Below are 27,148 nucleotides of genomic sequence, written 5' to 3'. Positions count from 1 at the left end.
AAACAAATTGAGGAACCCAGCTCTGTGACAGCAGGCCCCATGCTTGGCCATGAAACATCTTATTTAATGATCAGGACTAATAACAAGGATAAAACAAAATTTAATTATACTTCACCTACATGAAAGAGAAAATTACAAATATCAGTAGCATAAATCACCAGTAGTTTCATCAAGTATAAATATGGTGACCCTTCCTGGGGAAACCTACTATGGATAACATCAGCCTCTGTTGTTTCTTTGAGAGTAAAATTAGTAGTAGTTCTTTGGAGCTTGAAGCATGGTTAAACAGTTCTCTGTATTACTGCTCCAAATGTTAACTCTCCCTATCCCACAGCTGTATACGCAGTCACAAAAGTAACTGAAAGTTCTTTCTGTGTCCACAGCAGGTGGGTGTGTTCATACATAATGACTCAACTATTGATCTATGAAGTGGATATTATTATTCTAACTTTATAGCTGAGAAAACAAGAATGTAAGGTGCCAAAGAAATGCACTTCAGATGAAAGAAGCTGCAATTGGAAGAAGAACCAGGATTCAAACTGGGTCTTTCTGATTCTCAAACCAAACCATTTAACCAGTGGCAGAGACTTTCTCAACATTTTGCAGAAAAATCTGGGGTCCAATTCTTTGGGGTGGTATCAGAGAAGGGAGAGTTAGGTTTGAGGAAAAAGTCAAGATGAAAGGGCTATTCAGTGAATTCAATATCACAGTTTCCTTACTACTTGAGAGTTCAGAGATATCAATGCTTGTGTGAGTGTGTGTATGTGTGTGTGAGTGGATGAAATTTATCAGTATAAACTTGCCTCTCAAATAGTATTAAAGTAATCGAAAGTGTAATACTTATGGTCATTTCAAAAGGAGGTTACTAGCTCTCCATTGCTTATTATAACATGACAGTATAGAGCATGGATTAAGATTTGGAGCAATATCATGTAAGAATTGAATCGCCAGTCTATGTCTGACGCAGGATGTAGCATGCTTGGGGCTGGTGCATGGGGATGACCCAGAGAGATGTTATGGGGAGGGAGGTGGGAGGGGGGTTCATGTTTGGGAACACATGTAAGAATTAAAGATTTTTAAAAAAAGAAAAAAGAAAAAAAGAAAAAAAAAAGATTTGGAGCAAAAAAATAAAGATGCATACTATGAACTGATCTTAGCTCTGCCTAAATTTTTAGCTGCTTGGCCTTGAACAGAATCCTTAATTTCTCTATGCTTCTATTTCTTAATGTGTAAAATAAGCATAAAACTGATGGTAGTAACCATCTTGTAGGTTTGTATCAAGGATTAAAACCAAATGTCTGCATAACATTTAAAGCAACTAAGTGTGTAGTTTTAGTTAATATTAGCACTTTTATCAAACTATTAATGTTAGTCTGTGAGATTGTTTCCTCATGCCCCAAATGAATGATACAATACCAACCTTGCAAATTGTTATTACTAGGAAAAGAAAGCATGTGATAGTATACTGTGGACATAGCAAAAAATTATTGGAATGTACCTGCTGTACGTATTGCAAAGTAATTAGGTTTAGTCAACATGCATGATGAATACTTTTAATTAGTTCTCGTACCCATTCTTTGGGCTTTCCTGGTGGCTCAGTGGTAAAGAATCTGCCTGCCAAAGCAGGAGACATGGGTTCGATCCCTAGGTCAGGAAGATCCCCATGGAGAAGAAAATAGAAACCCAATCCAGTATTCTTGCAAGAAAAATCCCATGAACAGAGGAGTGTGGAGCGGTTACAGTCCATGGGGGTCACAAAAGAGTCAGACATGACTTAGCGACTAAACAACAATAACAACCTGTTGGGAAGAATCCAACCTACTCCAATGTTCTTGCCTGGAGAATCGCATGGAGGGAGGAGCCTGGTGGGCTAGAGTCCATGGGGTCACAGAGAGGTGGACATGACTGAAGCAACTTAGCACGTGCACACTGTAGTGGTACTCCTTTTTCAACTATTCTAAGTACTTTGCTATTGTGGTTTCCATCTCCATCTTCCATCCGTTCACTGAAACCCTGCCAACTTCATCCAAGACACATAAAAGCTTTAGTAGAATAACATCCAAGATTCCGTCTTCATCAAATGTCTTTCATCCTTCCACTCATATTTTCAATGACCTTCCATGGTCCCCCATTTCTTAGAGAGTAAAAGGAAAATTCCTAAGCTTTACATCCATCCTCTACCTCTTTTTACACTTAATTGCCATTATCTGGGAAATACACTACTTCAAGTTAGACTCTGAACCATTTCAGATGATTAAGGCCTCCCGCCCATGGGTTTATAAAAGTTCCTCACATCTACATTATTAAAAGAATTTTCTCCTAGGAGGTAATTGGAATAATCTTAAGAACTCAGAATCGTTTCTTCATTTAAAAAAAAAAGAAAGAAAGAAAGAATTCACACTCAGTAAAGTCTGGGTATTTATTACTTATTAGAATGAAGAAGTCTCCCTTGGACTGCAAGGAGATCCAACCAGTCCATTCTAAAGGAGATCAGCCCTGGCTGTTCTTTGGAAGGAATGATGCTAAAGCTGGAACTCCAGTACTTTGGCCATCTCATGCAAAAAGTTGACTCATTGGAAGACTCTGATGCTGGGAAGGATTGGGGGCAGGAGGAAAAGGGGACGACAGAGGGTGAGATGGCTGGATGGCATCACCTACTCAATGGACGTGAGTTTGAGTGAACTCCAGGAGTTGGTGATGGACAGGGAGGCCTGGCGTGCTGCAATTCATGGGGTCGCAGTCAGGCACGACTGAGTGACTGAACTGAACTGAACTGATAATGAAGTTTAATAAGCTTGCTGCTGCTGCTGCTGCTAAGTCGCTTCAGTTGCGTCCAACTCTCTGCAACCCCATAGACAGCAGCCCACCAGGCTCCAACGTCCCTGGGATTCTCCAGGCAAGAATACTGGAGTGGGTTGCCATATCCTTCTTCAATGCATGAAAGTGAAAAGTGAAAGTGAAGTCACTCAGTCATGTCCGACTCTTGGCGACCCCATGGACTGCAGGCCACCAGGCTCCTCCGTCCATGGGATTTTCCAGGCAAGAGTACTGGAGTGGGGTGCCATTAAATGCATAAATTAAAATTATGTTTTCTTTTGATAGCTTTGGACAGTGAACGATGGATTCATGATCTCCGAAGAAGAAGATTTAGCTTCAGAATCACGGACCAGGCTGATCACTCAGAGCCTTTGTGTGGTAGAAGTTTTATTACAGTGAAAAAGGGCAGAGAAAGCTTCTAACATAGACATCAGAAGGGGGGCAGAGACTGTTCTTATCAGGTCTTATCAAGGCCTTATGTACGTTTACCAGACCCACTCCCACAACACAAATCTTAAGATAACAAGACTAGTCAGAAGGTTCACTTAAGAAGGAGAAACATGTCCTTGAGCAAGATACATTGTTGTTACATGATCATTAGTACGAGCTTAAGAAAAAACCTACCCTTGAGCGAGATGAGATGTTTTGTTGTATAATCATTAGTTCTGGGCTTAAAGAAAGTTTATTTTAACAATTATTGTCACAAAAACTCAGTTTAAGAAAAAAAAAATGGGCTTAAACAAAGTTAATTTTAAAGATTATTGCCACAAAAGCTCAGTTTAAGAAAGAACATTTTATGTGACTAAGACAAAGCAATGTAGAAAAAAACAACGTTTATATCTTTCTCCTCCTCCAGGGCCCTGGACCCTTTCTCTTTCAGGCCCTTATCAGCCTTCCTAAGGATTAACTCTCTCACTTTCAGGTAGTGAGTAAACCATTTCATGAAACACATGGAGAAAAGGAACAGCGTGACAGAGTTTGTTCTCCTGGGGCTCACACAGAATCCAAAGATGCAGAAGACTGTATTTGCTGTGTTCTTTGTCATCTGCGTCACCACTGTGATAGGAAATGTGCTTATCATGCTCACCATCACCGCCAGCCCGTCCTTGGGATCGCCCATGTACTTTTTCCTGGCCTATCTCTCCTTTATTGATGCCTGCTACTCCTCTGTTTGTGCCCCTAAGATGATTGTAGATTCACTCCATGAAAAGAAGACCATCTTATTTAATGGATGCATGACCCAAATCTTTGGGGAACATTTCTTTGGAGGTGCAGAAGTCAGCCTTCTTACTGTGATGGCCTATGACCGCTATGTGGCCATCTGCAAGCCCTTGCACTATACAAGCATCATGAACTGGCAGATGTGTGGGCTGCTAGTGGGAGTGTCATGGGTGGGAGGCTTTCTTCATGGATTCATACAGATCCTCTTCATCTTCCGCTTACCCTTCTGTGGCCCTAACGTCATAGATCACTTTATGTGTGACCTGAACCCTTTGCTCAGTCTTGCCTGCACTGAAACCCACACTCTAGGGCTCTTCATTGCTGCCAACAGTGGCTTCATCTGTCTCTTAAACTTCCTTCTCCTGCTGGTCTCCTATGTGGTCATCTTGCGTTCCCTAAGGGCCTACAGCTTGGAAGCAAGACGAAAAGCCCTCTCCACCTGCATCTCCCACATCACAGTGGTCGTCTTATACTTTGTTCCCTGCATATTTGTGTACATGAGACCCGCAGCTACCTTACCTGTTGATAAAGCAGTTGCTGTATTTTATACTGTGATAACTCCCATGTTAAATCCCTTAATCTATACCTTGAGAAATGCCCAGATGGAAAATGCCATTAGGAAATTGTGCAGTAGGACAGTTACTTCAGGTGTCTTATAAATGTGCTTTAGAGCCGAACGTTAATTCATCTGATACAAAGGTCAAAGTGTATTTTAGATGATCTCAACAAGGAGTATGTAAAGAATAAAGAAGTAAATTAGTCACTGCAAACTATACATTCTGCACTGAGGGGAACAGAAATAAGTTCCCAGAAAAAGAGAAAAACATATATCAAAACCATTCTTTCCATCTTTAGAATCTAAATTCTACCAAATTGGTGTTTATTTTTACTAGTTTCAACCTTGTACATGGATTCATAGATTTTTCATCTAATGAAATGAAAGAAATACTAAGTAGATTGGTATTTACCACTAATCTCTCTAACAATACAAAGAGATTGTTATAACGCTGCTATTATCCCAATTTTACAAGTGGTGAAATTGAAGGAAAAGGGATGGTAGGTTTTAAAGCATATATACCAAAGAGTCAGTAATCAGAATCAGACCCATTTCCCTGACCAAAATCCTAACTGCCTTCATAGATAGCCAAGAAATGATAGAAAGGGGAGATAATTACTAACTACCTTTTATTGAGACAGAAACTATGCTGGAAAAATTGTGTACAGTACATTTCATTTTGTTACTGTAACTAAAAATCCAATAACTTTTCATTGCCAGCTGTTCACTTTATGTATCATAATTGATAGTGATTTGTTAGCTGTAACATGTAACTATTTTATTATTATAAAGCCCAATACAATACTGGGTTTTGATGAACACATTAGGACAATTATCCTCCAATTAAACATAAATATATTTAATAATAAAATTGTCCATTGACCATTTATAATAGTTTAATGGAGATTGTATGATTTTTTTTAAATTTCCTCGTAGGTTTCATAGCACTTACCATTGTTCATGTCACCATCTTAGGTTGAAAAACCATCCAAAAGAGTGATGACTCAAATAAAAGAAACTCTTGATGTCAGATAGGAATTTCTATCTATTAAATATGCAGTCATATTCCATAAAAAACTTTCCTGGTATATCACGATAGTTTCTTCTGTTCAGTTCAGTCGCTCAGTTGTGTCCGACTCTTTGCAACCCCATGAATCGCAGCACGCCAGGCCTCCCTGTTCATCACCAACTCCCAGAGTTCACTCAGACTCACGTCCATCGAGTCCGTGATGCCATCCAGCCATCTCATCCTCTGTCGTCCCCTTCTCCTCCTGCCCCCAATCCCTCCCAGAATCAGAGTCTTTTCCAGTGAGTCAACTCTTCGCATGAGGTGGCCAAAGTACTGGAGTTTCAGCTTCAGCATCATTCCCTCCAAAGAAATCCCAGGGCTGATCTCCTTCAGAATGGACTGGTTGGATCTCCTTGCAGTCCAAGGGACTCTCAAGAGTCTTCTCCAACACCACAGCTCAAAAGCATCAATTCTTTGGCGCTCAGCCTTCTTCACCGTCCAACTCTCACATCTATACATGACCACAGGGAAAACCTTCAGAGTAGCACAGTTTCTGGTTAGTAATAGACACTGAATGAATAAATAAAAGGTGAAAGAAAAATAAAATCTCAGTAAAATAAAGAGGAAAAAGGCACTGTATTTGAGAGAACTTTTTCCTACCTTTATTTAACTTTATTTAATTCAGATTCTGAGAATTCTAGGTGAACAGTTTAGGGAAATCACAATTTCTTTTACTCTTTCTTTTGAGAGAAAGAAAGAAAGGAAAACTGAAATTATCAGCAATATGAGCAAATAGTTTACCTTGATGTTTTTCCTGTCTCAGCAAGATTTCATTATCTTATATATATATGAGCTATTCATATTATAGTTCTCTGTTAATCTTTACCTTTTGGTAACATTTTATTATTAAAAGCTTTTTTTTTTTAATCTGTGACTACATCTACATACAAAGCAATTTCATAATAAATGTGTTCCATTATTCCTCTGTCCATTCATTTATCAGTAAATATTTTTGAGCTGAAATAATGAATCAGGCACATGGATATGTGTTGGGTCTTCAGTGACTAATAAAAACAGATTTGGGTCCTGCCTTCTCAGAGTGTAGGATCCATAAAATTATACCCGAGAGCTCTTGTGACTACAGGCTGAATTCAGAATCTAGTTTAGACTACGTCCTTTCTTCTCCTACCATAGTAGCTTCATTAAATCCCTTCTCCTTATAAATCACTTCCATAAAATCCCATCTCAGGATCTGTATCTAGGGAACTCCATCTAACATGGAGAGATAGAGCCCAAGAAATATTTGCAAATTATAGACAAAAGAACGTAATAGAAACTTGGTGAATAAAATTGTGGAATGGCCTTTTGAAAACAATTACATAACCACATAGGGGACAGTTTATAGTAAGACCTGGGACAAAGTGCTCCTGAAGGCTGACATGTGTTATATCAGCAACAAACATATGCCAAGGTTTCTCCTATAGCGAAGACATACTTAATGGTGAAAGGCTGAAAGCTTACCTTAAAAAATCAGAACATGTTCACTTTTATCACGTCTATTTAATATTTTCCTGAAGAGTAATGTCAGAAAAATTGGACTAGAAATAGAAATAAAAGGTATACAATTTGGAAAGGAAGAAGTAAAACCATACTACCAAATGGCATTATCTTACATAGAAAAAATCTAAATAACCCACACATACAATAAAACTATTAGAATCAATACAAAACAGCTATATTTCAATATATTAGGAATTAACCATTTTTAAAAAATTAAAAAATAATTATGTAGGCAGTACTATCAGAAAGAATGAAATGCTTATGAATAAATTTTACCAAAACAGTGGATAAATTGTACACTAAAAACTGAAAACATCACTAAAAGAAATTAAAGAAGACCTAGGTAAATAGAAGGGCTTCCCACATGGCTCAGTGGCAAAGAATCTGGGTGGGTTCCAACCTTGGGTTGGGAAGATGCCCCAGGAGGAGGGCATGGCAACCCACTCCTGTATTCTTGCCTGGGAAATCCCAGGGACAGAGGAGACTGGAGGGTACAGTCCATGGGGTCTCAGAAGAGTCAGACACGAATTAGGGACTAAACACCACCACCACAACAGCGTACTTACTGAGCCATGAAAATTCAGAGTTAAAAATTTAAATAACAAAGATGTTTAAATCTGTTCTACAATACCACCTCCAAGTGACTGCTCATCTCTGCCTGCTCTCATCAGTGAAGGATTAATGAGGTACCAGAGCATAAGTGATAGTGAAATTATATGAAATTATCAAAATTCAGTTATACAGAATCTTTCAACAAATTAGATGCTTGCTTATTTTTTGGTTTTACAATAAAAAAATTATTGCAGTCACTTATTACCAACAAAAAAAAGGGAAGTCTTACTTCAGGCTGTATAATAAGCAAAAAGTATGTAGGATAAAGAGTCATATCTCAGTATATATCTCAGTTCTGACTTTAACTTAAGGCTCAGTCATATTACACTATATATTTGAGCCTCAATGTATAGAAAATGGGTTCAAAGGATTAAGGATAAAATTTTTATGCCAGTTATCAATTGCCTCTCAGCTACAAATAAACCGATTATTGCCCACTCCATATTAATGAAAATGGATCCTGTAAGCATTTCTCCCTGTCCTTAACCTGACATGATGTTAAGCTTGATCAGGAGAAGTGTTCAAAGAGACATCTTTCTCTGGATTAAATATGTTTCTTTTTCATCTTGTTCTGGCTCTGTAGCTTTCAACATTGCGTGTGTTATAATCGCGGAAGGCGGGAGGCATGGCTTTCACTGGCGCTTCCTTTCGCTTTTACTGACACATCCCATGATCGGAGGAGCCTGGTAGGCTGCAATCCATGGCGTCGCTAAGAGTCGGCCAGGACTGAGCGACTTCGCTTTCATGCATTGGAGAAGGAACTGGCCACCCACTCCAGTGTTCTTGCCTGGAGAATCCCAGGGACGGGAGAGCCTGGTGGGCTGCCATCTATGGGGTCACACAGAGTCGGACACGACTGAAGCGACTTAGCAGCAGCAGCAGCAGCAGCCTTCCAGTTTTGCTGACCCTTCCACGGACACTTTCCCATTGAGTTTCACTGGCCCATCTACAGGAAGATTCCAATAAATTTCACAGGCACCCGGGTAATCAATTTTCCAACTCAGTCTAGATGTACCATGTGTGTGTGTTAGTCACTCAGTCGTGTCCAACTCTTTGTGACTCCGTGGACTGTAGCCCACCAGGCTCCTCTGTCCATAGAATTCTCCAGGTAAGAATACTGGAGTGGGTTACCATTTCCTTCTCCAGAGGATCTTCCCCACCCAGGGATCAAACCTGGGTCTCCTGCATTATAGACAGATTCTTTACCATCTGTGCTATCAGAGGGGTGTTCTCTGCCAGCCTTTCTCCACCTGCACCCAAAGTGGGTTTTTCCTGCTTGCCGCTCAAGGCCTAATTCCTTGTTCGTGACTTTCAGTTAACCACCACTGCAGTGGAAGGCTCCTGTCTTGCCAGTTCCAGAGACGTTTCATGCCTGCCAACCTCTTCAGCGATCATGAAATAGTTCTGGACCAAGGCAACTCAGTCAAAATTTTCTGCCATTCAATGGACAGCAGCTACACCTTCTCCATAAGACTGGAATCTCAAGTTTGGGGAGATGCTCACATTCTAAATGTTCCTTCTTTGGATGCTCATCTCTCAGTGGAAGTCCTTCTTTATAGACCTCATTACCTCCCTCCTTTTTGAAAAAGATTTATTTGATTATTTTGGCTGCGCTGGGTCTTTGGTGCTGCGCATGGGCTTTCTCTAGTTGCAGTCAGCTGGGGCTGCTCTCTGTTACAGTACATGAGCTTCTCATTGCAGTGGCTTCTCTTGTTGTGGAGCAAGGCTCTCGGGCACACAGGCTTCAGTAGTTGCAGTGCGTGGGCTCAGTAGCTGTGGTTCCCAGGCTCAAGAGCACGGGTTCAGTAGCTGTGGCACACGGGCACAGTTGTTCCGAGGCATGTGGGATCCTCCGGCACCAGCGATCAATCAATGTCCCTGCATTACACGGCAGATTTTTAACCATCAAACCACCAGGGAAGACCTTATTACCCTTTTATAGATAATACCCTGCTATAATTAATAATTGCATGTGAACTTTTTATATTCAAATCACACTGTGGACTGTCTCCTGGCTGGACCCTGACTGATACAATACGTAAAATACCAGAAAGAATTCCAGCCTTAGGGGCAATGAGAAACAATATTTCTTTTCACTGTACAACCAAGATGCAATAATCAGGAAAATTCCATAAAAGAATCTATATTGAGTCCAAAATAAATAAATATTAAACAAGCTCTTTTCAATAATAAGCAGTAACCAAGATCTCAGTGTTACATAATAAGACAATTTAATAGCAATTTTATATTCTAGATTCTTACCTTTTTGCTTCTGATGACATTTGAGATAAACAGTTTATGTAGTTACAGTTCAGTCACCCAGTCATCTCCGACTCTTTGCGACCCCATGGACTCCAGCACGCCAGGCTTCCCTGTCCATCACCAGCTCCCGGAGTTTATTCAAACTCATGTCCATTGAGTCAGTAATGCCATCCAACATTCTCATCCTCTGTTGTCCCCTTCTCCTCCCACCTTCAATCTTTCCCAGCATCATGGTCTTTTCAAATGAGTCAGTTCTTCACATCAGGTGGCCAAAGTATTGGAGTTTCAGCTTCAGCATCAGTCCTTCCAATGAACACCCAGGACTGATCTCTTTCAGGATGGACTGGTTGGATCGCCTTGCTGTCCAAGGGACTCTCAAGAGTCTTCTCCAACACCACAGTTCAAAAGCATCAATACTTCAGTGCTCAGCTTTCTTTATAGTCCAACTCTTACATCCATACATGACTACTGGGAAAACCATAGCTTTGACTAGACAGACCTTTGTTGGCAAAGTAATGTCTATGCTTCTCAATATGCTATCTAGTTGGTCACAACTTTTCTTCCAAGGAGCAAGTGTCTTTTAATTTAGTAGCTGCAGTCACCATCTGCAGTGACTTTGGAGCCCCCCAAAATAAAGTCTGTCACTGTTTCCCTATCTATTTGCCATGAAGTGATGGGAACGGATGTCATGATCTTAGTTTTCTGAATGTTGAACTTTAAGCCAACTTTTTCACTCTCCTCTTTGACTTTCATCAAGAGGCTCTTTAGTTCCTCTTCACTTTCTGCCATAAGTGTGGTGTCATCTGCATATCTGAGGTTATTGATATTTCTCCTGCAATCTTGATTCCAGCTTGTGTTTCTTCCAGCCCAGTGTTTCTCATGATGTACTCTGCATATATGTTAAATAAGCAGGGTAACAATACGCAGCCTTGATGTACTCCTTTTCCTATTTGGAACCAGTCTGTTGTTCCATGTCCAGTTCTAACTGTTGCTTCCTGACCTGCATACAGATTTTTCAGGAAACTGGTCAGGTGGTCTGGTATTCCCATCTTTTTAAGATTTTCCACAATTTATTGTGATCCACAGAGTCAAAGGCTTTGGCATAGTCAATAAAGTGGAAGTAGATGTTTTTCTGGAACTCTCGTGCCTTTTCAATGATCCAACAGATGTTGACATTTTCATCTCTGGTTCCTGTGCCTTTTCTAAATCCAGCTTGAACATCTGGAAGTTCAAGGTTCATGTACAGTTGAAGCCTGGCTTGGAGAATTTTGAGCATTACTTTGCTAGCATATGAAATGAGTGCAACGGTATGGTAGTCTGAGCATTCTTTGACATTGCCTTTTTGGGGATTGGCATGAAAACTGACCCTTTCCAGTCCTGAACATATCTGGAAGGTTTGACCCATAACTAAGACTCATACTTAATGGTGAAAAGCTGAAAGCTTACCTCATAAAATCAGAATATTCTCCCTTTCATCACTTATATTTAATATTTTCCTGAAGATTAATGTCAAAAAATTAGACTAGAAGTAGAAATAAAAGGCATACAAATTGGAAAGGAAGAAGTAAAACTATACTAACAAATGACATGATCTTATGTAGAAAAAAAATCCAAGGAATCCTCACACACACGAAGAAACTATTAGCATTAATACAAAATAAACTATATTTTTATATACTAAGAATTAATAGTCTAAAAACAAAATTAAGAAAATAAGTATGTTGACAGTACCATCAGAAACAATAAAATACTTATGAATAAATTTACCAAAATGGTGGGTGAATTGTACACTAAAAACTAAAAAAAATCACTGAAAGAAATTAAAGAAGACATAGGGTAACCCAGTGGGTAAAGAATCCGCCTACAATGCAGGAGACTCAGGAGACACAGGTTCGATACCTGGGTCAGGAAAATTCCCTGGAGGAGGAAATGGCAACCCACACCAGTATTCTTGCCTGGAGAACCCCTTGGATAAAGGAGCCTGATGTGCTACAGTCTGTGTGGTTGCACAGAGTCAGACACGAATGAAGCAACTGAACAAAGGTAAATATAAACTTATCTTGTATTCATAGCCTTGTAGCCTTAATATAATTAAGATAACAATATCCCCTAGAGTGCATATTTAATGCAATCTTTATCAAAAGCCATTTTATGCAAAAATGGAAATGCAAATACTAAAATTTGTGTGAAATTGTAGAGAAGTTTCATATGGAATTGCAAGAAATCCCAAATAATCCAAAAAAAAAAAAAATCTGAAAAGTGAAGAATAAAGTTTGAGGATTCATACTTTCAATCTCAAAACTTAATGCAAAGGTATAGTTCTTATGAGAACTATAAGGATTTATAGAAATGTGTGCCTCCAAGTTATGTTAATGAAAAAATAAATATTATACATGTATCCTCACATATAAAAATTATTTTCATTTTAAAATGTGAGAAGAAAATTATGATAAAATTGTTATACAATATAATGTCTATATTTAGAGTACCAGTGTTTGTGACTTTTATCTTCATAAATCCAGACTGATCATAAAAATCATAAACATGAATGACATTATCTCTGACTGTTGATGGCAATAATTAGCAATATTACAAAGTACAAAAAACATGCAGAAATGAGTTGATGATGGAAACAGGATGGCCTGAGAAACATGGATGCTTAGATGCAAAGGGAGATGAGATATATCTGATAAAATAACAGCATTTTATATTTTTAATGAGAATTAAAATTTCCCTGTGAAATAAGAAACTGAATTACAAGGAAAAAATGTTTAACATAGTCAATGAAGCGTTTTAAACAAAAGCAACGAAGTGTATATGATTGTTCTTATTATTGTTGTTCAGCCACTAAGCTGTGTCCAACTCTTTGCTATTCTATGGACTGCAGCACACCAGTCTCCACTGTCCTCCACTACCTCCTGGAGTTTGCTCAAACTCATGTCCATTTAGTGAACTGAGTAGAGACACCATTTATCAAGGCTGCTTATCTAATCTCTGGGACCATTTGATCATGCTCAGGGGGAATCTACGTGAAGGTTTATAACCAATAACACCAGTTTCACTGACCTTGTCCCTGTACCAACTGGGCATTATTATTAATTTCCTTACAGTTATAGAATGAGTTGGAAAACACCACAGAGTTCTGCCCCATAAAATTCTCCAAGTTCTACTTTTTCCCACTGCTCTGAAGTGTCTTGTGGGGCTTGGTGTCTGTTATCTATCTTGTTGACTTATGTATGATTTTGCCTTTCTGCCATGCTGAAATCTCATTCACCTTTGGATATTATTTCTGATTTTGTCCCTGGATACTATTTACTTCAAATCTTTCCAAAGCTTCGCCTTCTCTAGATATCCCTGCTCCCATCCTGGTGCCAAACTCTGACTCTATAAGCTCTTTGACAATGGAGAAAAGACTAGACCCTTCATTTATACTTTGAAGAGTGTTACACTTCTTCCCAGGTGGCACTACCTTCCCAGATAAAGAACCCACCTGCAATGCAGGAGATGTAAGAGACATGGGTTTGATCCCTGGGTCAAGAAAATCCCCTGACAGCATGCTTGGGGCGGGTCACGGTGATGACCCAGAGAGATGTTATGGGGAGGGAGGTGGGAGGCGGTTCATGATTGGGAACGCATGTACACCCATGGTGGATTCATGTCAATGTATGGCAAAACCAATACTGTATTGTAAAGTAAAATAAAGTAAAAATAAAAATTAAAAAAAAAAAAGAAAAGAAAATCCCCTGGAGAAGGAAATGGCAACTCCATTCAGCTTTCTTGCCTAGAAAATTTGATGGACAGGAGAGCCTGATGGGCTACTGCCCATAGGGTAGCAAAGAGTCGGACATGACTGAAGCAGCTTAGCACACACACATATTTACTGATCCATGACAATTCAGAGTTAAAAGATTTTTGTGCCTGTATCAATTTTCATTTTATGTATACATTGAAGCAATGTATAATTAGTATAATATAATGTGAATCAGTTAATTCACATCCTCAACAACATTTGGTACAGTTAGTCTTTATCTTTTTTTTAAATTATGAAAGTATGATAGCATATTTACAAGAGACTTAGAAAATACAGAACAAAGTTACATATAGTTCCACTATATATTACAATTATTTTTAAACAGATAAATTTAGATTTTTATTTGGAGTTTCAACATCAAACTCTCAAAACATAATAGAATTAATAGGCAGGAAAGTAGAAGGACTAAGTACACCTGAAAAGCACTATTAACCAACTCAATATAATAAAGATTTATACAATTTTCACACAACAATGAAATGCAAATTCTATTCAAGTTCCCATAGACTATAAACCAGAAGACATTAGAACATATCCAGGGGCATAAAACAAGGTGCAAAAATTTCATGCTATAAAAGAATTGAAATCATACAGAGTCTGTTCTCTTATCAGTGTTGAATTATGCTAGAAATCAATATTAAAAGATATTTGACAATAACCCACATAATTGCCAGTGCAATGTGACATTCACCAAGAGATCTTTGACTTAACCATTGAAAGCCTCAGAAAAGTTAAAAAACTGAGAAAGTACAGAGGGTGATTGCAGAAAAGAAAGCATTTACATGAGAAATTAATACCAAAGATTCTTTTTAAAAAAACCCTATGTTTCTGGAAATTGAATGTTCACCTTTAAATGATGGGAGGATCTAAGGAGTCGTTGTTGTTGATGTATAGCCTCTAAGTTGTGTCCGAGTCTTTTGTGACTCCATGGACTATAGCCCACGAGGCTTCTCTGTTCATGGGATTTCCTAGGCAACAATACTGAAGTGAGTTGCCATTTACTTCTCCAGGACATCTTCCTGATCCAGGAATCGACCCAGGGATTGAACCTGAGTCTCCTGCATTGCAGATGGATAATTTACTGATGAGCCATCTGGGAAGCCCATCTAAGAGTCCCTAACAAGGAAAATTCGAAAATAATTATAACAGAATAATTCACTTAAAATTTTGATAATAGTTCCATTTATTCTGCCATCTAGTATTACTACTAAAAGTCTAGAAAGTGTATTATCTTAGTGATTTTTTAAAAAATTAATGAGGCTTGAAACTTGATCCAATTCTGAGAAAAACTATGTTGTAAAAAAAAAACCCACAGGAAATTAGCATGTGATACAGTATTATTAAAGTACAAATTTTGTTCAAATTCCCAAAATTTTATGTTAGCACCCATTCGTTATTTTCATACCTTTTAAAAATTTCACATTCTATTCAGTTGCATTGAGCAGCTTCAGCTGCATGCAAGAGATTCTGATAAATTCTCTTTTCATTTTTTTTAATTCTGTTACAAAGCTAAAGTTTAAATAACAAAGATACTTAAATCTGTTCTACAACAACCACCTGCAAGTGATTGTTCATCTCTGTTTGTGCATCTTTACTGAAAGGATTAATGAGATCAGTGATCACTTGGTTAGTTGGTCAGTGTTATCTGACTCTTTTGCAACCCCATGGGCTGTAGCCCACAAACTCCTCTGGTCCATGGAATTTTCCAGGCAAGAATACTGAAGTGTGTTGTATTTTCTGCCAACCTTGCTACACCTACACCCAAAATGGGTTTTTCTACTTGCCACTCAAGGTCATAGTTCCTTGCTCATGAGCCTCAGCCAACCAACACGGCAGTGAAAGCCTCCATCTCGCCAGTCCCAGAAACATTTCATGCCTGCCAGCCTCAGTTCAGCCATCATGAATTATTTCTTGCACAAGGCAATCCAGTTAAATTTTTCCACCATTCAATGGGCAACAACTTCTCCATAAGACTAGAATCCCAACATTCTAAATATGTTACTTCCTTGTAAATTCATCTCTCAGCCCCAGGTCCTTCTTTAGAGAGCCCATTACACCCTGTTATAATTAATAGCTGTTTTCGTTTAGTCACTGAGTCGTGCCTGACTCTCTTGCAACTCGATGGATTCTAGTCCATCAGGCCACTTTGTCAATGGGATTTCCAGCAAGTGTGCTAGAGTGGATTGTCATTTCCTTCTCCAGGGCATCTTCCCAACCCAGGGGTCAAATCCATGTCTCTTGCATTGGGAAGAGAATTTTTACCACCCAGCCACTAGGGAAGCCCTTTGTAGTTAATACCCTGATACAATTATTTATTGTATGTGAACTCTTCCTATTCAAACTGCACTGTGGTCTGTCTCCTGGCTGGACCTCAACTGATACCATATGTAAAATAACAAACACAGTGCCAGCCTTATAAGCATTTGAGAAACACTATTTCTTTTCACTGTACAACAAAGATTCAATGAACAAGAAAATCCCACAAAGGAATTTATATTGAGCTCAGAACAAATGAATATTTTTAACATTTTATTTTCAATAATCAGTAGTAACCAACATCTCCGTATTACATAATAGCAATCCAGTAGTCTAGGTTCTTAGCTTGTAGCTTCTGAAGACATTTGAGATAATCAAATAAATACTGAATAAAAAGCATTAAGCTGTGATGAGGAGAGTGTGGGATGGGAGAAAGTAAACCTGGATTCCAGTCTAAACTCAAGTCTGTGCTTAAGTTGTTGTTCAGTCCCTAAGTCCAATACTTTGAGACCTCATGGACTGCAGCATGCCAGGCTATTCTGTCATTCAGTGGCTATCTGCAGTTATTATTCAGTCCCTTTTAGAGTGAATGTATTCATCTATAGATCAAGAGGATTGGAGGAGATTATCTGTTTTACTTCTATCTATAAAGCTCAGTGAATCTCTTTAATCACTATCTGCAGTCACTTTCTTTTTCCAGAGTTTCTTCATAGCACGTTTTACCTCAGCATTTCTGAGGGTGTAGATTAAAGGATTTAACATAGGGGCCACCATAGTGTAAAAGACAGCAACAGCTTTATCAATGGGCAGAGTGGTGGCTGGGCGAAGATACACAAAGATACAGGGCACAAGAGAAAAAACCACTACTGTGATGTGAGAGACACACTTAGAAAGGGCTCTGCGTCTCCCCTCCAGGCTATAGTTCTCTAGGGAGCGCAAGATGACCACATAGGAGACCAACAGGAGGAGGAGGTTTAACAGGCAGATGAACCCACTGTTGGCAGCAACAAAGAGACCAAGGATGTGGGTGTCCACACAGACAAGTTTCAACAAAGGGTACAAGTCACACATGAAGTGGTCTATGACAGTGGGGCCACAGAAGGGCAGCCGGACTGTAAAGAGGATCTGAACGGTTGCGTGGAGAAACCCTCCAGTCCAGGCCACCCCCAGCAGGAGGAGGCACAGCCTGTGGCTCATGATGGCCGTGTAGTGCAGAGGCTTGCAGATGGCCACGTAGCGGTCATAGGCCATCTCTGTGAGCAGGATGATCTCAGCAGCACCAAAAATGTGTTCTGCATAGACTTGAGCCATACACCCATTAAAGGAGACTGTCTTGATCTCCTGAAGGGAGTCCACAATCAACTTGGGAGCTGAAGAAGAAGAATAAACTGTGTCTATCAAGGAAAGATGGGTCAGGAAGAAGTACATGGGGGAGTTCAGAGCCTGGCTGGTGGTAATGGTAACCACAATGAGCAGGTTGCCTGACAGGGTTACCATGTACAAGACCAAAAACACCACAAACACTATTGTTTGCATTTGGGGGTTCTGTGTAAGACCTACTAGAATGAATGCAGTCACATTCCTTTCGTTCTCCATCTATGTGGTATGGCTAATAAAAACTCTGGCAAGGAACACTTTACCTTTAAAAAAGAAAGAAAGAAAAAGGGAATATAAAAGAATGAATTACTACAAAACACTACCTTTTAACAGTACTCTGACAATACCACAAATGATTCCTTCTTTTCCCCAAATTGTCTAGGAACACATTGACCAAAATTTCTCTTAGTTGACTCTCTTAGATTTTTTTTTCACATTTTTTAATAGTTCTCAAAATTCTGGAACTTGTCTTACTAATTTTAATCAGAAAATACATATTTTTTTCTTGGAGGCCTTAGTTTGAAACAATGAATTTTTTAATTAATGGTATATGCATGGGAAAAGAAACATAGGAAGTTGTGTACTGGCATATTGTGGGACCCCCAAATATATTATCTGAATATACTAATATTTGAATAAATCACTTTAATGTACTCATAAAGTTATTGTTATCAGTTCACTAAATGAACATAGAATGAGGGCCTCACTGGACTCTAACAGCTTTTAGAGGATCGGGGCAGGGGGTAAGTCTGCCCTAGCTGCCCCATGGACCACTTTTAATCATCCTAGATACTGTCTTTAGTCTACCATCTAAAACTATTTGTCACTAGTTTTAACATATTGGAGAAGGCAATGGCACCCCACTCCAGTACTCTTGCCTGGAAAATCCCATGGACGGAGGAGCCTGGTAGGCTGCAGTCTATGGGGTCGCTCAGAGTCGGACATGACTGAGCGACTTCACTTTCACTTTTCACTTTCATGCATTGGAGAAGGAGATGGCAACCCACTCCAGTGTTCTTGCCTGGAGAATCCCAGGGATAGGGGAGCCTGGTGGGCTGCCATCTATGGGGTCGCACGGAGTCGGACACGACTGAAGTGACTTAGCAGCAGCAGTATTAACATATGCCATTAATACTAACAGGTAATAAGCCAAGTCTCAGTAATCAACCAGATCACTTTAATGCAAAGTCTATTTCCATTTACTTGATGAGGAATATATATATTAGTCAAGTCCACTTTAAGGTCATATATACAGCTAAGCGGGCTTCCCAGATGGCACTAGTGGTAAAGAACCTGTGTGCCAATGCAGAAGACACAAAAGACGTCAAGACCCAGGTTTGATCCCTAGGTTGGGAAGATCCCCTGGAAAACGGCATGCCAATCCACCCCAGAATGCTTGTCTGGAGAATCCCACGGACATAAGAGCCTGGTGGGCAACAGTCCTTAGGGTCGCAAAGAGTCGGACATGCCTGAAGTAACTTAGCAGCATGCATACTACTAAGTGTTGTCATTATTAATCTTTGCATTTTACAATAACCAAGATTTCATTATTCTCTTTATATTTATGTATTTTTAAAGAAAAAAAGGCAGTGAAGGGTAAAATGAATTGTCTATGTTACAAGTGGACAAGGTACATAATGAGGTAACTCTTCCAATGAAGTTACTCAGTCTTGTCCAACTCTTTATGATCCCATGGACTGCAGCCTACCAGGCGCCTCTGTCCATGGAATTTTCCAGGCAAGAGTACTGGAGTGGGTTGCCATTTCCTTCTCCAGGGGATCTTCCAGACCCAGGGATCAAACCCAGGACTCCTGCATCGCAGGCAGATGCTTTACCGTCTGAGCCACCAGAGGAGCCCCAGATTCTCTGCACAAGGGAACTCTTCCAGATGATCCCACAAACTCTTCGTTGAGAAGACAGCTTTAGAGTTCCAAGCCCCAGGATAGTGGGCTCTCTTCTGGATAGCCCAGGGCATCAGAGAATCCTTCCAGGGACAAGAGCACTTGAGAAGAAAATCTGAGTGCACTTCTAATTGCCAACTCTTCTCTAGACATGACACCTGGGACAACCAAGAACCAACTGATATAGTTTTATGCTTTCCCAATGGTCTGTACCAAAGGTTGGATTTCATGATCAAAATCAGACAGAAAATCCCAAGCTTAACTCATTCATTCTCATTATTTCACTTTTTACCTCAGCTTCTTGCAAACTTTGAAGCAGTTAGCTTTAAAATAGCTCTCATTTACAATTTATATCTGCTCTTTTTATCCCGCACAACACAATAACCAACTCACAAAACAACATGGCCTATGTCAAACTGGTGGACATTGTTGATGTCCTCTGTTAACTGACAGACCCAAACACAGGATAATCTTCAGTTTTGCTTTGTTTTTTGTCTTAATCCAAAGACCAGTTCTGTTCCTATTTCCACTCATATTCTCTAATGCTCATAATTTTGGAAAAATAAGAAATGGACAAAAGTTATGGACAGCAAAATAATCTTGACCTTCCATAAAAAGGCACACAGACTACAATTGAGAGGTAAGAACTTCAGCAGAAAAACTACTTCTTAAGCAAGGAAATCTTTGTTTACTTGGTTAAATTCAATATACCCAAACATTGGTTAATGCACTTTTACTATAAGTCTGCTTTTTCTCAATCTTTATAGAATGCAGAGGCTTATTTTTTACACCATGGCATTCCTATAATAACTGTTAGCTTTGTTGAGTTTCACAATGTACTAGGCATTATACTAAATATTTTACATGTATGTGGTCTTCAAAATGATCCTTGTGAGGTTGATATACCATTGACTGTATTTTAAAGAAAAAGAAACTGTAGTTACAAGAAGATAAATGACTTACTCAAAGTAATAATGATGAAAACCCTAATAGAGAAGACTGTATTCAAATTCGGGATGCCTGCATCTAGCTCTTTACCACTTAGCGCCTCTCCAGGAAGAACCCAGTTTACTTCTGGGAATCAGCAATGCCAGAGTTTAGACATGGCCACAAGTAACCACATGAAATCCATGGCAGTTCTTTTGCTAACCTATGAAATATAGTGAAAAATGTTAATGGGATCCAGGGTATATTGGACAAGACCTAGAATTTTGTAAACAAAAAATCTCCCAGTACTCTGCATTTTATCGTCTCATCAGTTCGGCTCAGTTCATTCGCTCAGTCATGTCCAACACTTTGAGACCCCATGGACTGCATGCAGCTCACCAGGCCTCCCTGTCCATCACCAACTCCGCAGCTTGCTCAGATTCATGTCCATCGAGGTGGTGATTCCATCCAACCATCTAATCCACTGTTGTCCCCTTCTCCTCCTGCTTTCAATCTTTCCCAGCATCAGGGTCTTTTCAAATAAGTCAGTTCTTTGCCTCAGGTGGCCAAAGTATTAGAGTTTCAGCTTCAGCATCAAACCTTCAAATGAATATTCAGGACTGACTTCCTTTAGGATTGACTGGTTTGATCTCCTTACTGTCCAAGGGACTCGCAAGAGTCTTCTGCAACACCATAGTTCAAAAGCATCAGTCTTCGGCACTCAGCTTTCTTTATGTTCCAACTCTCTCTCCTTTTTTTTTTTTTTTTTTTTTGGACTTCGTGCATTTTTTTTTTCAGTCAATAAATAAAATTTAATTGGACCACAGCTATGCTTATTCAGTTACATATTGTCTCTGGCTGTTTCTTTTTGTTTGTTTTAATTTTAATTGGAGGCTAATTACTTTACAATACTGTGGTGGTTTTTGCCATACATTCTCATGAATCAGCCATGGGTGTACATGTGTTCCCCATCTTGAACCCCCTCCCATCTCCCTCCCCATTCCATCCCTCAGGGTCATCCCAGTGCACCAGCCCTGAGCACCCTGTCTCATGCATCAAACCTGGACTGGTGATCTATTTCACATATGATAATACATTTGTTTCAATGCTATTCTCTCAAATCATCCCACCCTTGCCTTCTCCCAGAGTCTAAAAGTCTGTTCTTTACATCTGTGTCTCTTTTGCTGTCTCGCATATAGGGCCATCGTTACCATCTTTCTAAATTGCATATATATGCATTAATATACTGTATTGGTGTTTTTTTTTCCTGTTTTACTTCACTGTGTATAATAGGCTCCAGTTTCATCCACCTCATTAGAACTGATTCAAACGTATTCTTTTTAGTAGCTGAGTAATATTCCATTGTGTATATGTACCACAGCTTTCTTATCCACTCATCTGCCGATGGACATCTAGGTTGCCTCCATGTCCTGGCTATTGTAAACAGTGCTGCAATGTGTTTCAACTCTCACATCCATACATGACAACTGGAAAAACCGTAGCTTGACTAGACGGACCTTTGTTGGCAAAGGAGTGTCTCTGCTTTTTAACATGCTGTCTAGGTTGGTCATAGCTTTTCTTCCAAGGAGGAAGCATCTTTTAATCTCATGGCTATAGTCACCATCTTCAGTGATTTGGAGCCAAAAAAAATAAAATCTCTCGCTGTTTCCATTGCTTCCCCATCTATTTGCCATGAAATGATGGGACCAAATATCATGATCCTCTTTAAAGATGAGGAAACTGAGACCCAGACAAAAACACAGCCAACTGATCAGTAGTACACAAGAATCCAAGTCTTCTAAAGCCCAAAACAGTATTTTTTTTTTCCCACAGCACCACATCTTACTCTGTTCAGACACCTTAAGGTGACTGTATACAAGGAAAAAAAAAAACCACCATAGGGTAACAAAGAGAATTAGCTTTCATCTCTCATATTTAGCAATATCTGTTTTGACTCTCTAAGAAAAAGATGTAAGTCTAAGGTAATGTGTGTGTGTGTGTTCAGCCATGTCCAGGTCTTTGTGACCCCATGGACTGCAGCCCGCCAGGCTCCTCTGTCCACTGAGTTTTCCAGGCAAGAACACTGGAGTGGGTTGCCATTTCCTCCTCCAGAGGATCTTCCCAACCCAGGGGTCAAACCTGCATCTCTTGCATCTCTTGTGTTGGCAATGGATTCTTAACCACTGAGCCACCAGCGAAGTCCAGTTCAGGGATACAGAAATCCTGTCATGCTACTGGGACCACATCCACTGAAACAAAATAAGATCTAACAAGATCCACCAAAGTTTGAATAGAATTAGAATAAAATAGCCTTTGAGCTTGGAGTTTAAGAAAGACTCCAATCACAGTAGAGGGCACATTTTTAATGCTATATTTTTTTCGTATACACATGTACCCCATCCTGAACCCCCCTCCCACCTCCTTCCCTGTACCATCCCTCTGGGTCGTCTCAGTGCACCAGCCCCAAGCATCCAGTATCATGCATCGAACCTAGACTAGTGATTTGTTTCATATATGATATTACACATGTTTCAATGCCATTCTCCCAAATCATCCCACCCTCTCCCTCTCCCGCAGAGTCCAAAAGACTGTCCTATATATCTGTGTCTCTTTTGCTGTCTCACATACAGGGTTATCGTTACCATCTTTCTAAATGCCATATATGTGTGTTAGTATACTGTATTGGTGTTTTTCTTTCTGGCTTACTTCACTCTGTATAATAGGCTCCAGTTTCATCTGCCTCATTAGAACTGATTCAAATGTATTCTTTTTAATGGCTGAGTAATACTCCATTGTGTATATGTACCACAGCTTTCTTATCTACTTGTCTGCTGATGGACATCTAGGTTACTTCCATGTCCTGGCTATTATAAACAGTGCTGTGATGAACACTGGGGTACACACGTCTCTTTCAATTCTGGTTTCCTCGGTGTGTATGCCCAGCAGTGGGATTGCTAGGTCAGAAGGCAGTTCTATTTCCAGTTTTTTAAGGAATCTCCCCACTGTTCTCCATAGTGGCTGTACTAGTTTGCATTCCCACCAACAGTGGAAGAGGGTTCCCTTTTCTCCACACCCTCTCCAGCATTTATTGCTTGTAGACTTTTGGATTGCAGCCATTCTGACTGGTGTGAAATGGTACCTCATTGTGGTTTTGATTTGCATTTCTCTGATAATGAGTGATGCTGAGCATCTTTTCATGTGTTTGTTAGCCATCTGTATGTCTTCTTTGGAGAAATGTCTATTTTAGTTCTTTGGCCCATTTTTTGATTGGGTTGTTCATTTTTCTGGAATTGAGCTGCAGGAGTTGCTTGTATATGTTTGAGATTAGTTGTTTGTCAGCCTTCAGAATGGGAGAAAATAATAGCAAATGAAGCAACTGACAATTAGTGCCATATTTTAATTCATTTTCTCTTTGGATCTCGGTTTTTGAACTGGGCTTGTGGCGGATTCATGTTAATGTATGGCAAAACCAATACAATATTGTAAAATAATTAACCTCCAATTAAAATAAATAAATTTATATTTAAAAAAATAGAATCCAAATTCTGTCCTTCTCTCTCCCATGGATTCTCCATGGGAATACATAAATCATAAACCTATCCCTTAATAATTATAGTTAAACCCATAAACAGTGAGAAAAATAAATATTTTTGCAAAATATCCTAAAACATCTAAAACCATCAGTATCAGAAAGGAAAATTTTAATGATTTTAACTCTAAACCCCTTAGAATAAAATGAAAATGTAAAAACCAGTTTAAAAATCAACAGTGCTAATTAACTTACAGTGGTGGCCTCTGTCCTTAAGAAGAATGATCAGTGTACTCAGGAATAAGAAATAATCATTAGTTGTAGCTGCTCAAACACCATGTCATGTAATGGAAGTTCCTCAAGTGTTCCCACTGACCGGGCAATTCTACAGGAAGCAGAAAATGTCAAGACGGCACAGATTTATTCAAATGGATTCAGCACACATTTGCAAAGCTCCAGTGCCTTGGAAATTCACATCAAAGGAAAATAAAATGCTATGATAAATTTGAAACCCAAACTTCTTAGGTACTAAGGAGAATCCTCTGATCTTTAGCACTTAGGTTCGTGATTCCACAACAAGAAATGCAAATATTTCATTACTTAATAAACTCCTCTTATTCTGCTCTTAAAATAAGAAAACAGCTTCTTTTTGAATCTTAGTATTTAGAGAGGATACTGAGAATGTTAAAGGACTGATTTTTCTATTAATATCTAAGGCTTTGTCCCCCTAGGAATTAATTATCTCTGGGTTGTTTTTTTTTTTTTTTCCTAATTTTTGCCTTAGAAACAGATATTGAGAATTTGTCCACAAACAGTACATCTTCACCTGATTGGTTCTTTTCTGTGAACTTGAAACTAATGTAGCAAACAGTTTTCGTTCCTGGTTGGAAATTTGGGTGAGAAAGCCACTCTCATATAAGCCCTTGGGTATCAGGAACTGAGACATAAAAGATAGTATAACGCTATGCGAACACCTCCATGGGGCTCATCAAGGTTGCATATACCTCTGGAAACATTCCTCACTAACTGAGTCACCAGGAGTGGGTGAGATTCTGAGTCAACGTCTCACTTGCACTATAAACTCATCAGGGCAAATGCTATTTATAGGAACCTTGTGAGTTGACATATTTTCTGGCAGTGTGACATCTACAGCTGGAGAACAAATGGAGGTGAAAATTCTACCAACACTTCTGGTGTAGAAGTACAGAAAGATATCATCTTATGCCGTCTTGCTGACTATTTTAGACTTTGGGGAATTCTGTTGGTCATTCAATAAAAGAAATCTACCTAGGCAAACAGATTTTTTCAAATTTTGTTCACATGTGTTATTCTCAGGAAAGTGCAACACACATTTTTAGCAAATACTCTGAAGCCTAGAGGAGAGGGTTTAAGTCACATGTTATTTGACTTGATACAGCTATTATATTTAAATGTATGGCTAGGTAGTGGATGGAGAACTGGGGGAAATAGTAATAATAGAATAATCACATCAAAAAATTTTTCTGGCCTCAGGACTATGAAGCTAGAAATCAACTATAGGAAAAAAAGAAAAAACTGAAAAAGCAAGTGGAGGCTAGACAAGACAATACCAAACAACCAATGAATCACTGAAAGAAGAAATTTTTAAATGCCTGGAGCCAACTTAAGACAAAAGTGAAATTACCTAGAATCTGTGCATGCATGCCAAGTCACCTCAGTCATGTCTGACTCTGTGTGACCCTATGGACCATGGCCTTCCATCCTCTGTTCATGGGGGTTCTCCAGGCAAGAGTACTGGAGCAGGTTGCCATGCCCTCCTCTGGGTGTCTACAGGATGTAGGAGAAGCAGTTCTAAGAGGGAAGCTTAGAGCAATAGAAGCCTACTTCAGGAAAGAGGAGAAATCTCAAATAACAGTCTAACTATTCACCTAAAGGAAATAGAAAAAGAAAATAGACAAATCCCGAAGTTACTAGACAGAAAGAAGTCATAAAGATCAGAGTAGAAATATATGGAAAAAGAGACTAAAAGTTAATAAATAATAATAATAATGAAACTAAGACCTGGTTCTTTGAAAAAATAAGCAAAATTGACAAAACTTTAGCCAGACTCATCAAGGCACAAATCAATAAAAACAAAATAATTATTTATTTATAAAATGAGAAGTTACAAATAACCCCACAGAAAGCAAAAAAGATCATAAGAGATTACTACAGTTATATGCCAATAAAATACACAACTTAGAAGAAATGGATAAATTCCTAGACATGCATAACCCTACAAGACTGAACAAGTAAAGAACAGGAAATATGATCATATAAATTAAAAGTAAATTAAATCCATATTTTTTAAAAAATTAAAGCTATGGTGGCTCAGATGGTAAAGAATGTGCCTGCAGTACAGGACACTTGGGTTCAATTACTGGGTTGGAAAGATCCCCTAGAGGAGAAAATGGCAACCCACTGCAGTATTCTTGCCTGGAGAATTCCACGGACAGAGGAGCCTGACAGTCTACAGTTCATAGGGTCACAAAGAGTTAGGCATGACTGAGCAACTAACACACACTTTCAATTTTGAAAAAAAAAAAAAAAGCCCAGGACCAGATTTCTTCACAGGTAAGTTCTACCAAACATTAGTGAAGAGTTAACACCACCTGTCTTTCTGAAACTATTTCAAAAAATTTAGAGAGAATGGGATGGTTCTGAACTCATTCTATGAGGCCTGCATCACCCAAAATCAGGCAAAGATATTACAAAAGAAGAGAAAATTATAGGCCAATATACTGATGAACCTAGATGCAAAATTCTTCAACAAAATATTAGCAACTAAATTCAATACAAGTTGAAAGGATCATATACTATCATCAAATATGATTTATCCCAGAGATATAAGGATAGTTCAATATCAATAAAGCAATCAATGTGATATACCATGTTAACAAACTGAGGAATAAAAATTATTTAATCATCTTAGTATAGGCAAAGAAAGCTTTTGACAAAACTCTTCACCCATTTGCGACAAAAACTCTTCAGAAAGGAGGCAAAGAGGAAACATATCTCAATGTAATAAAGGCCATTCATGATAATCCCACAGCTAACATCATACTTAGTGTATAATGTTACACACTGTGTATATTCAGAAAGTATTTCCTCTAAGATAAGGAAAAGAGACAAGGATGTTCACTCTTGCCACACTTATTATTTGCTGGAAGTTCTAGCCATAGAAATCAGAGAAAAGAAATAAAAGAAATCCAAATTAGAAAGGAAGAAGTGAAACTGTCACTGAAGCAGAAAATACAAAATATATAGAAAATCTTTGAAAATCTTTGAGCCC

The 27,148-nt window shown here is 38.9% G+C and overlaps 2 protein-coding genes across 2 annotated transcripts; one reads left to right on the top strand and one right to left on the bottom strand.

Moving 5' to 3' along the window:
* The first annotated feature begins 3,758 nt into the window (after window positions 1-3,758).
* Window positions 3,759-4,697, top strand: LOC138420363 (olfactory receptor 4C46-like). The gene has a single exon (XM_069553555.1). It carries the CDS (start codon window positions 3,759-3,761, stop codon window positions 4,695-4,697), a length of 939 nt encoding a protein of 312 aa, XP_069409656.1.
* Window positions 4,698-16,770: 12,073 nt separating this feature from the next.
* Window positions 16,771-17,700, bottom strand: LOC138420418 (olfactory receptor 4C12-like). The gene has a single exon (XM_069553628.1). It carries the CDS (start codon window positions 17,698-17,700, stop codon window positions 16,771-16,773), a length of 930 nt encoding a protein of 309 aa, XP_069409729.1.
* Window positions 17,701-27,148: the final 9,448 nt, after the last annotated feature.

Source organism: Ovis canadensis, chromosome 15 (assembly GCF_042477335.2).
Source record: "Ovis canadensis isolate MfBH-ARS-UI-01 breed Bighorn chromosome 15, ARS-UI_OviCan_v2, whole genome shotgun sequence".
Lineage (NCBI taxonomy): Eukaryota > Metazoa > Chordata > Mammalia > Artiodactyla > Bovidae > Ovis > Ovis canadensis.
Note: the sequence above shows the minus strand (reverse complement) of the source record. Positions and strands in the feature narration are given on the sequence as shown.

What these genes read in the sequence shown, in the direction of transcription:
- LOC138420363 (XM_069553555.1), top strand. Translation starts at nt 3,759, where the DNA reads ATGAAACACATGGAGAAAAGGAACAGCGTGACAGAGTTTGTTCTCCTG.
- LOC138420418 (XM_069553628.1), bottom strand. Translation starts at nt 17,700, where the DNA reads ATGGAGAACGAAAGGAATGTGACTGCATTCATTCTAGTAGGTCTTACA.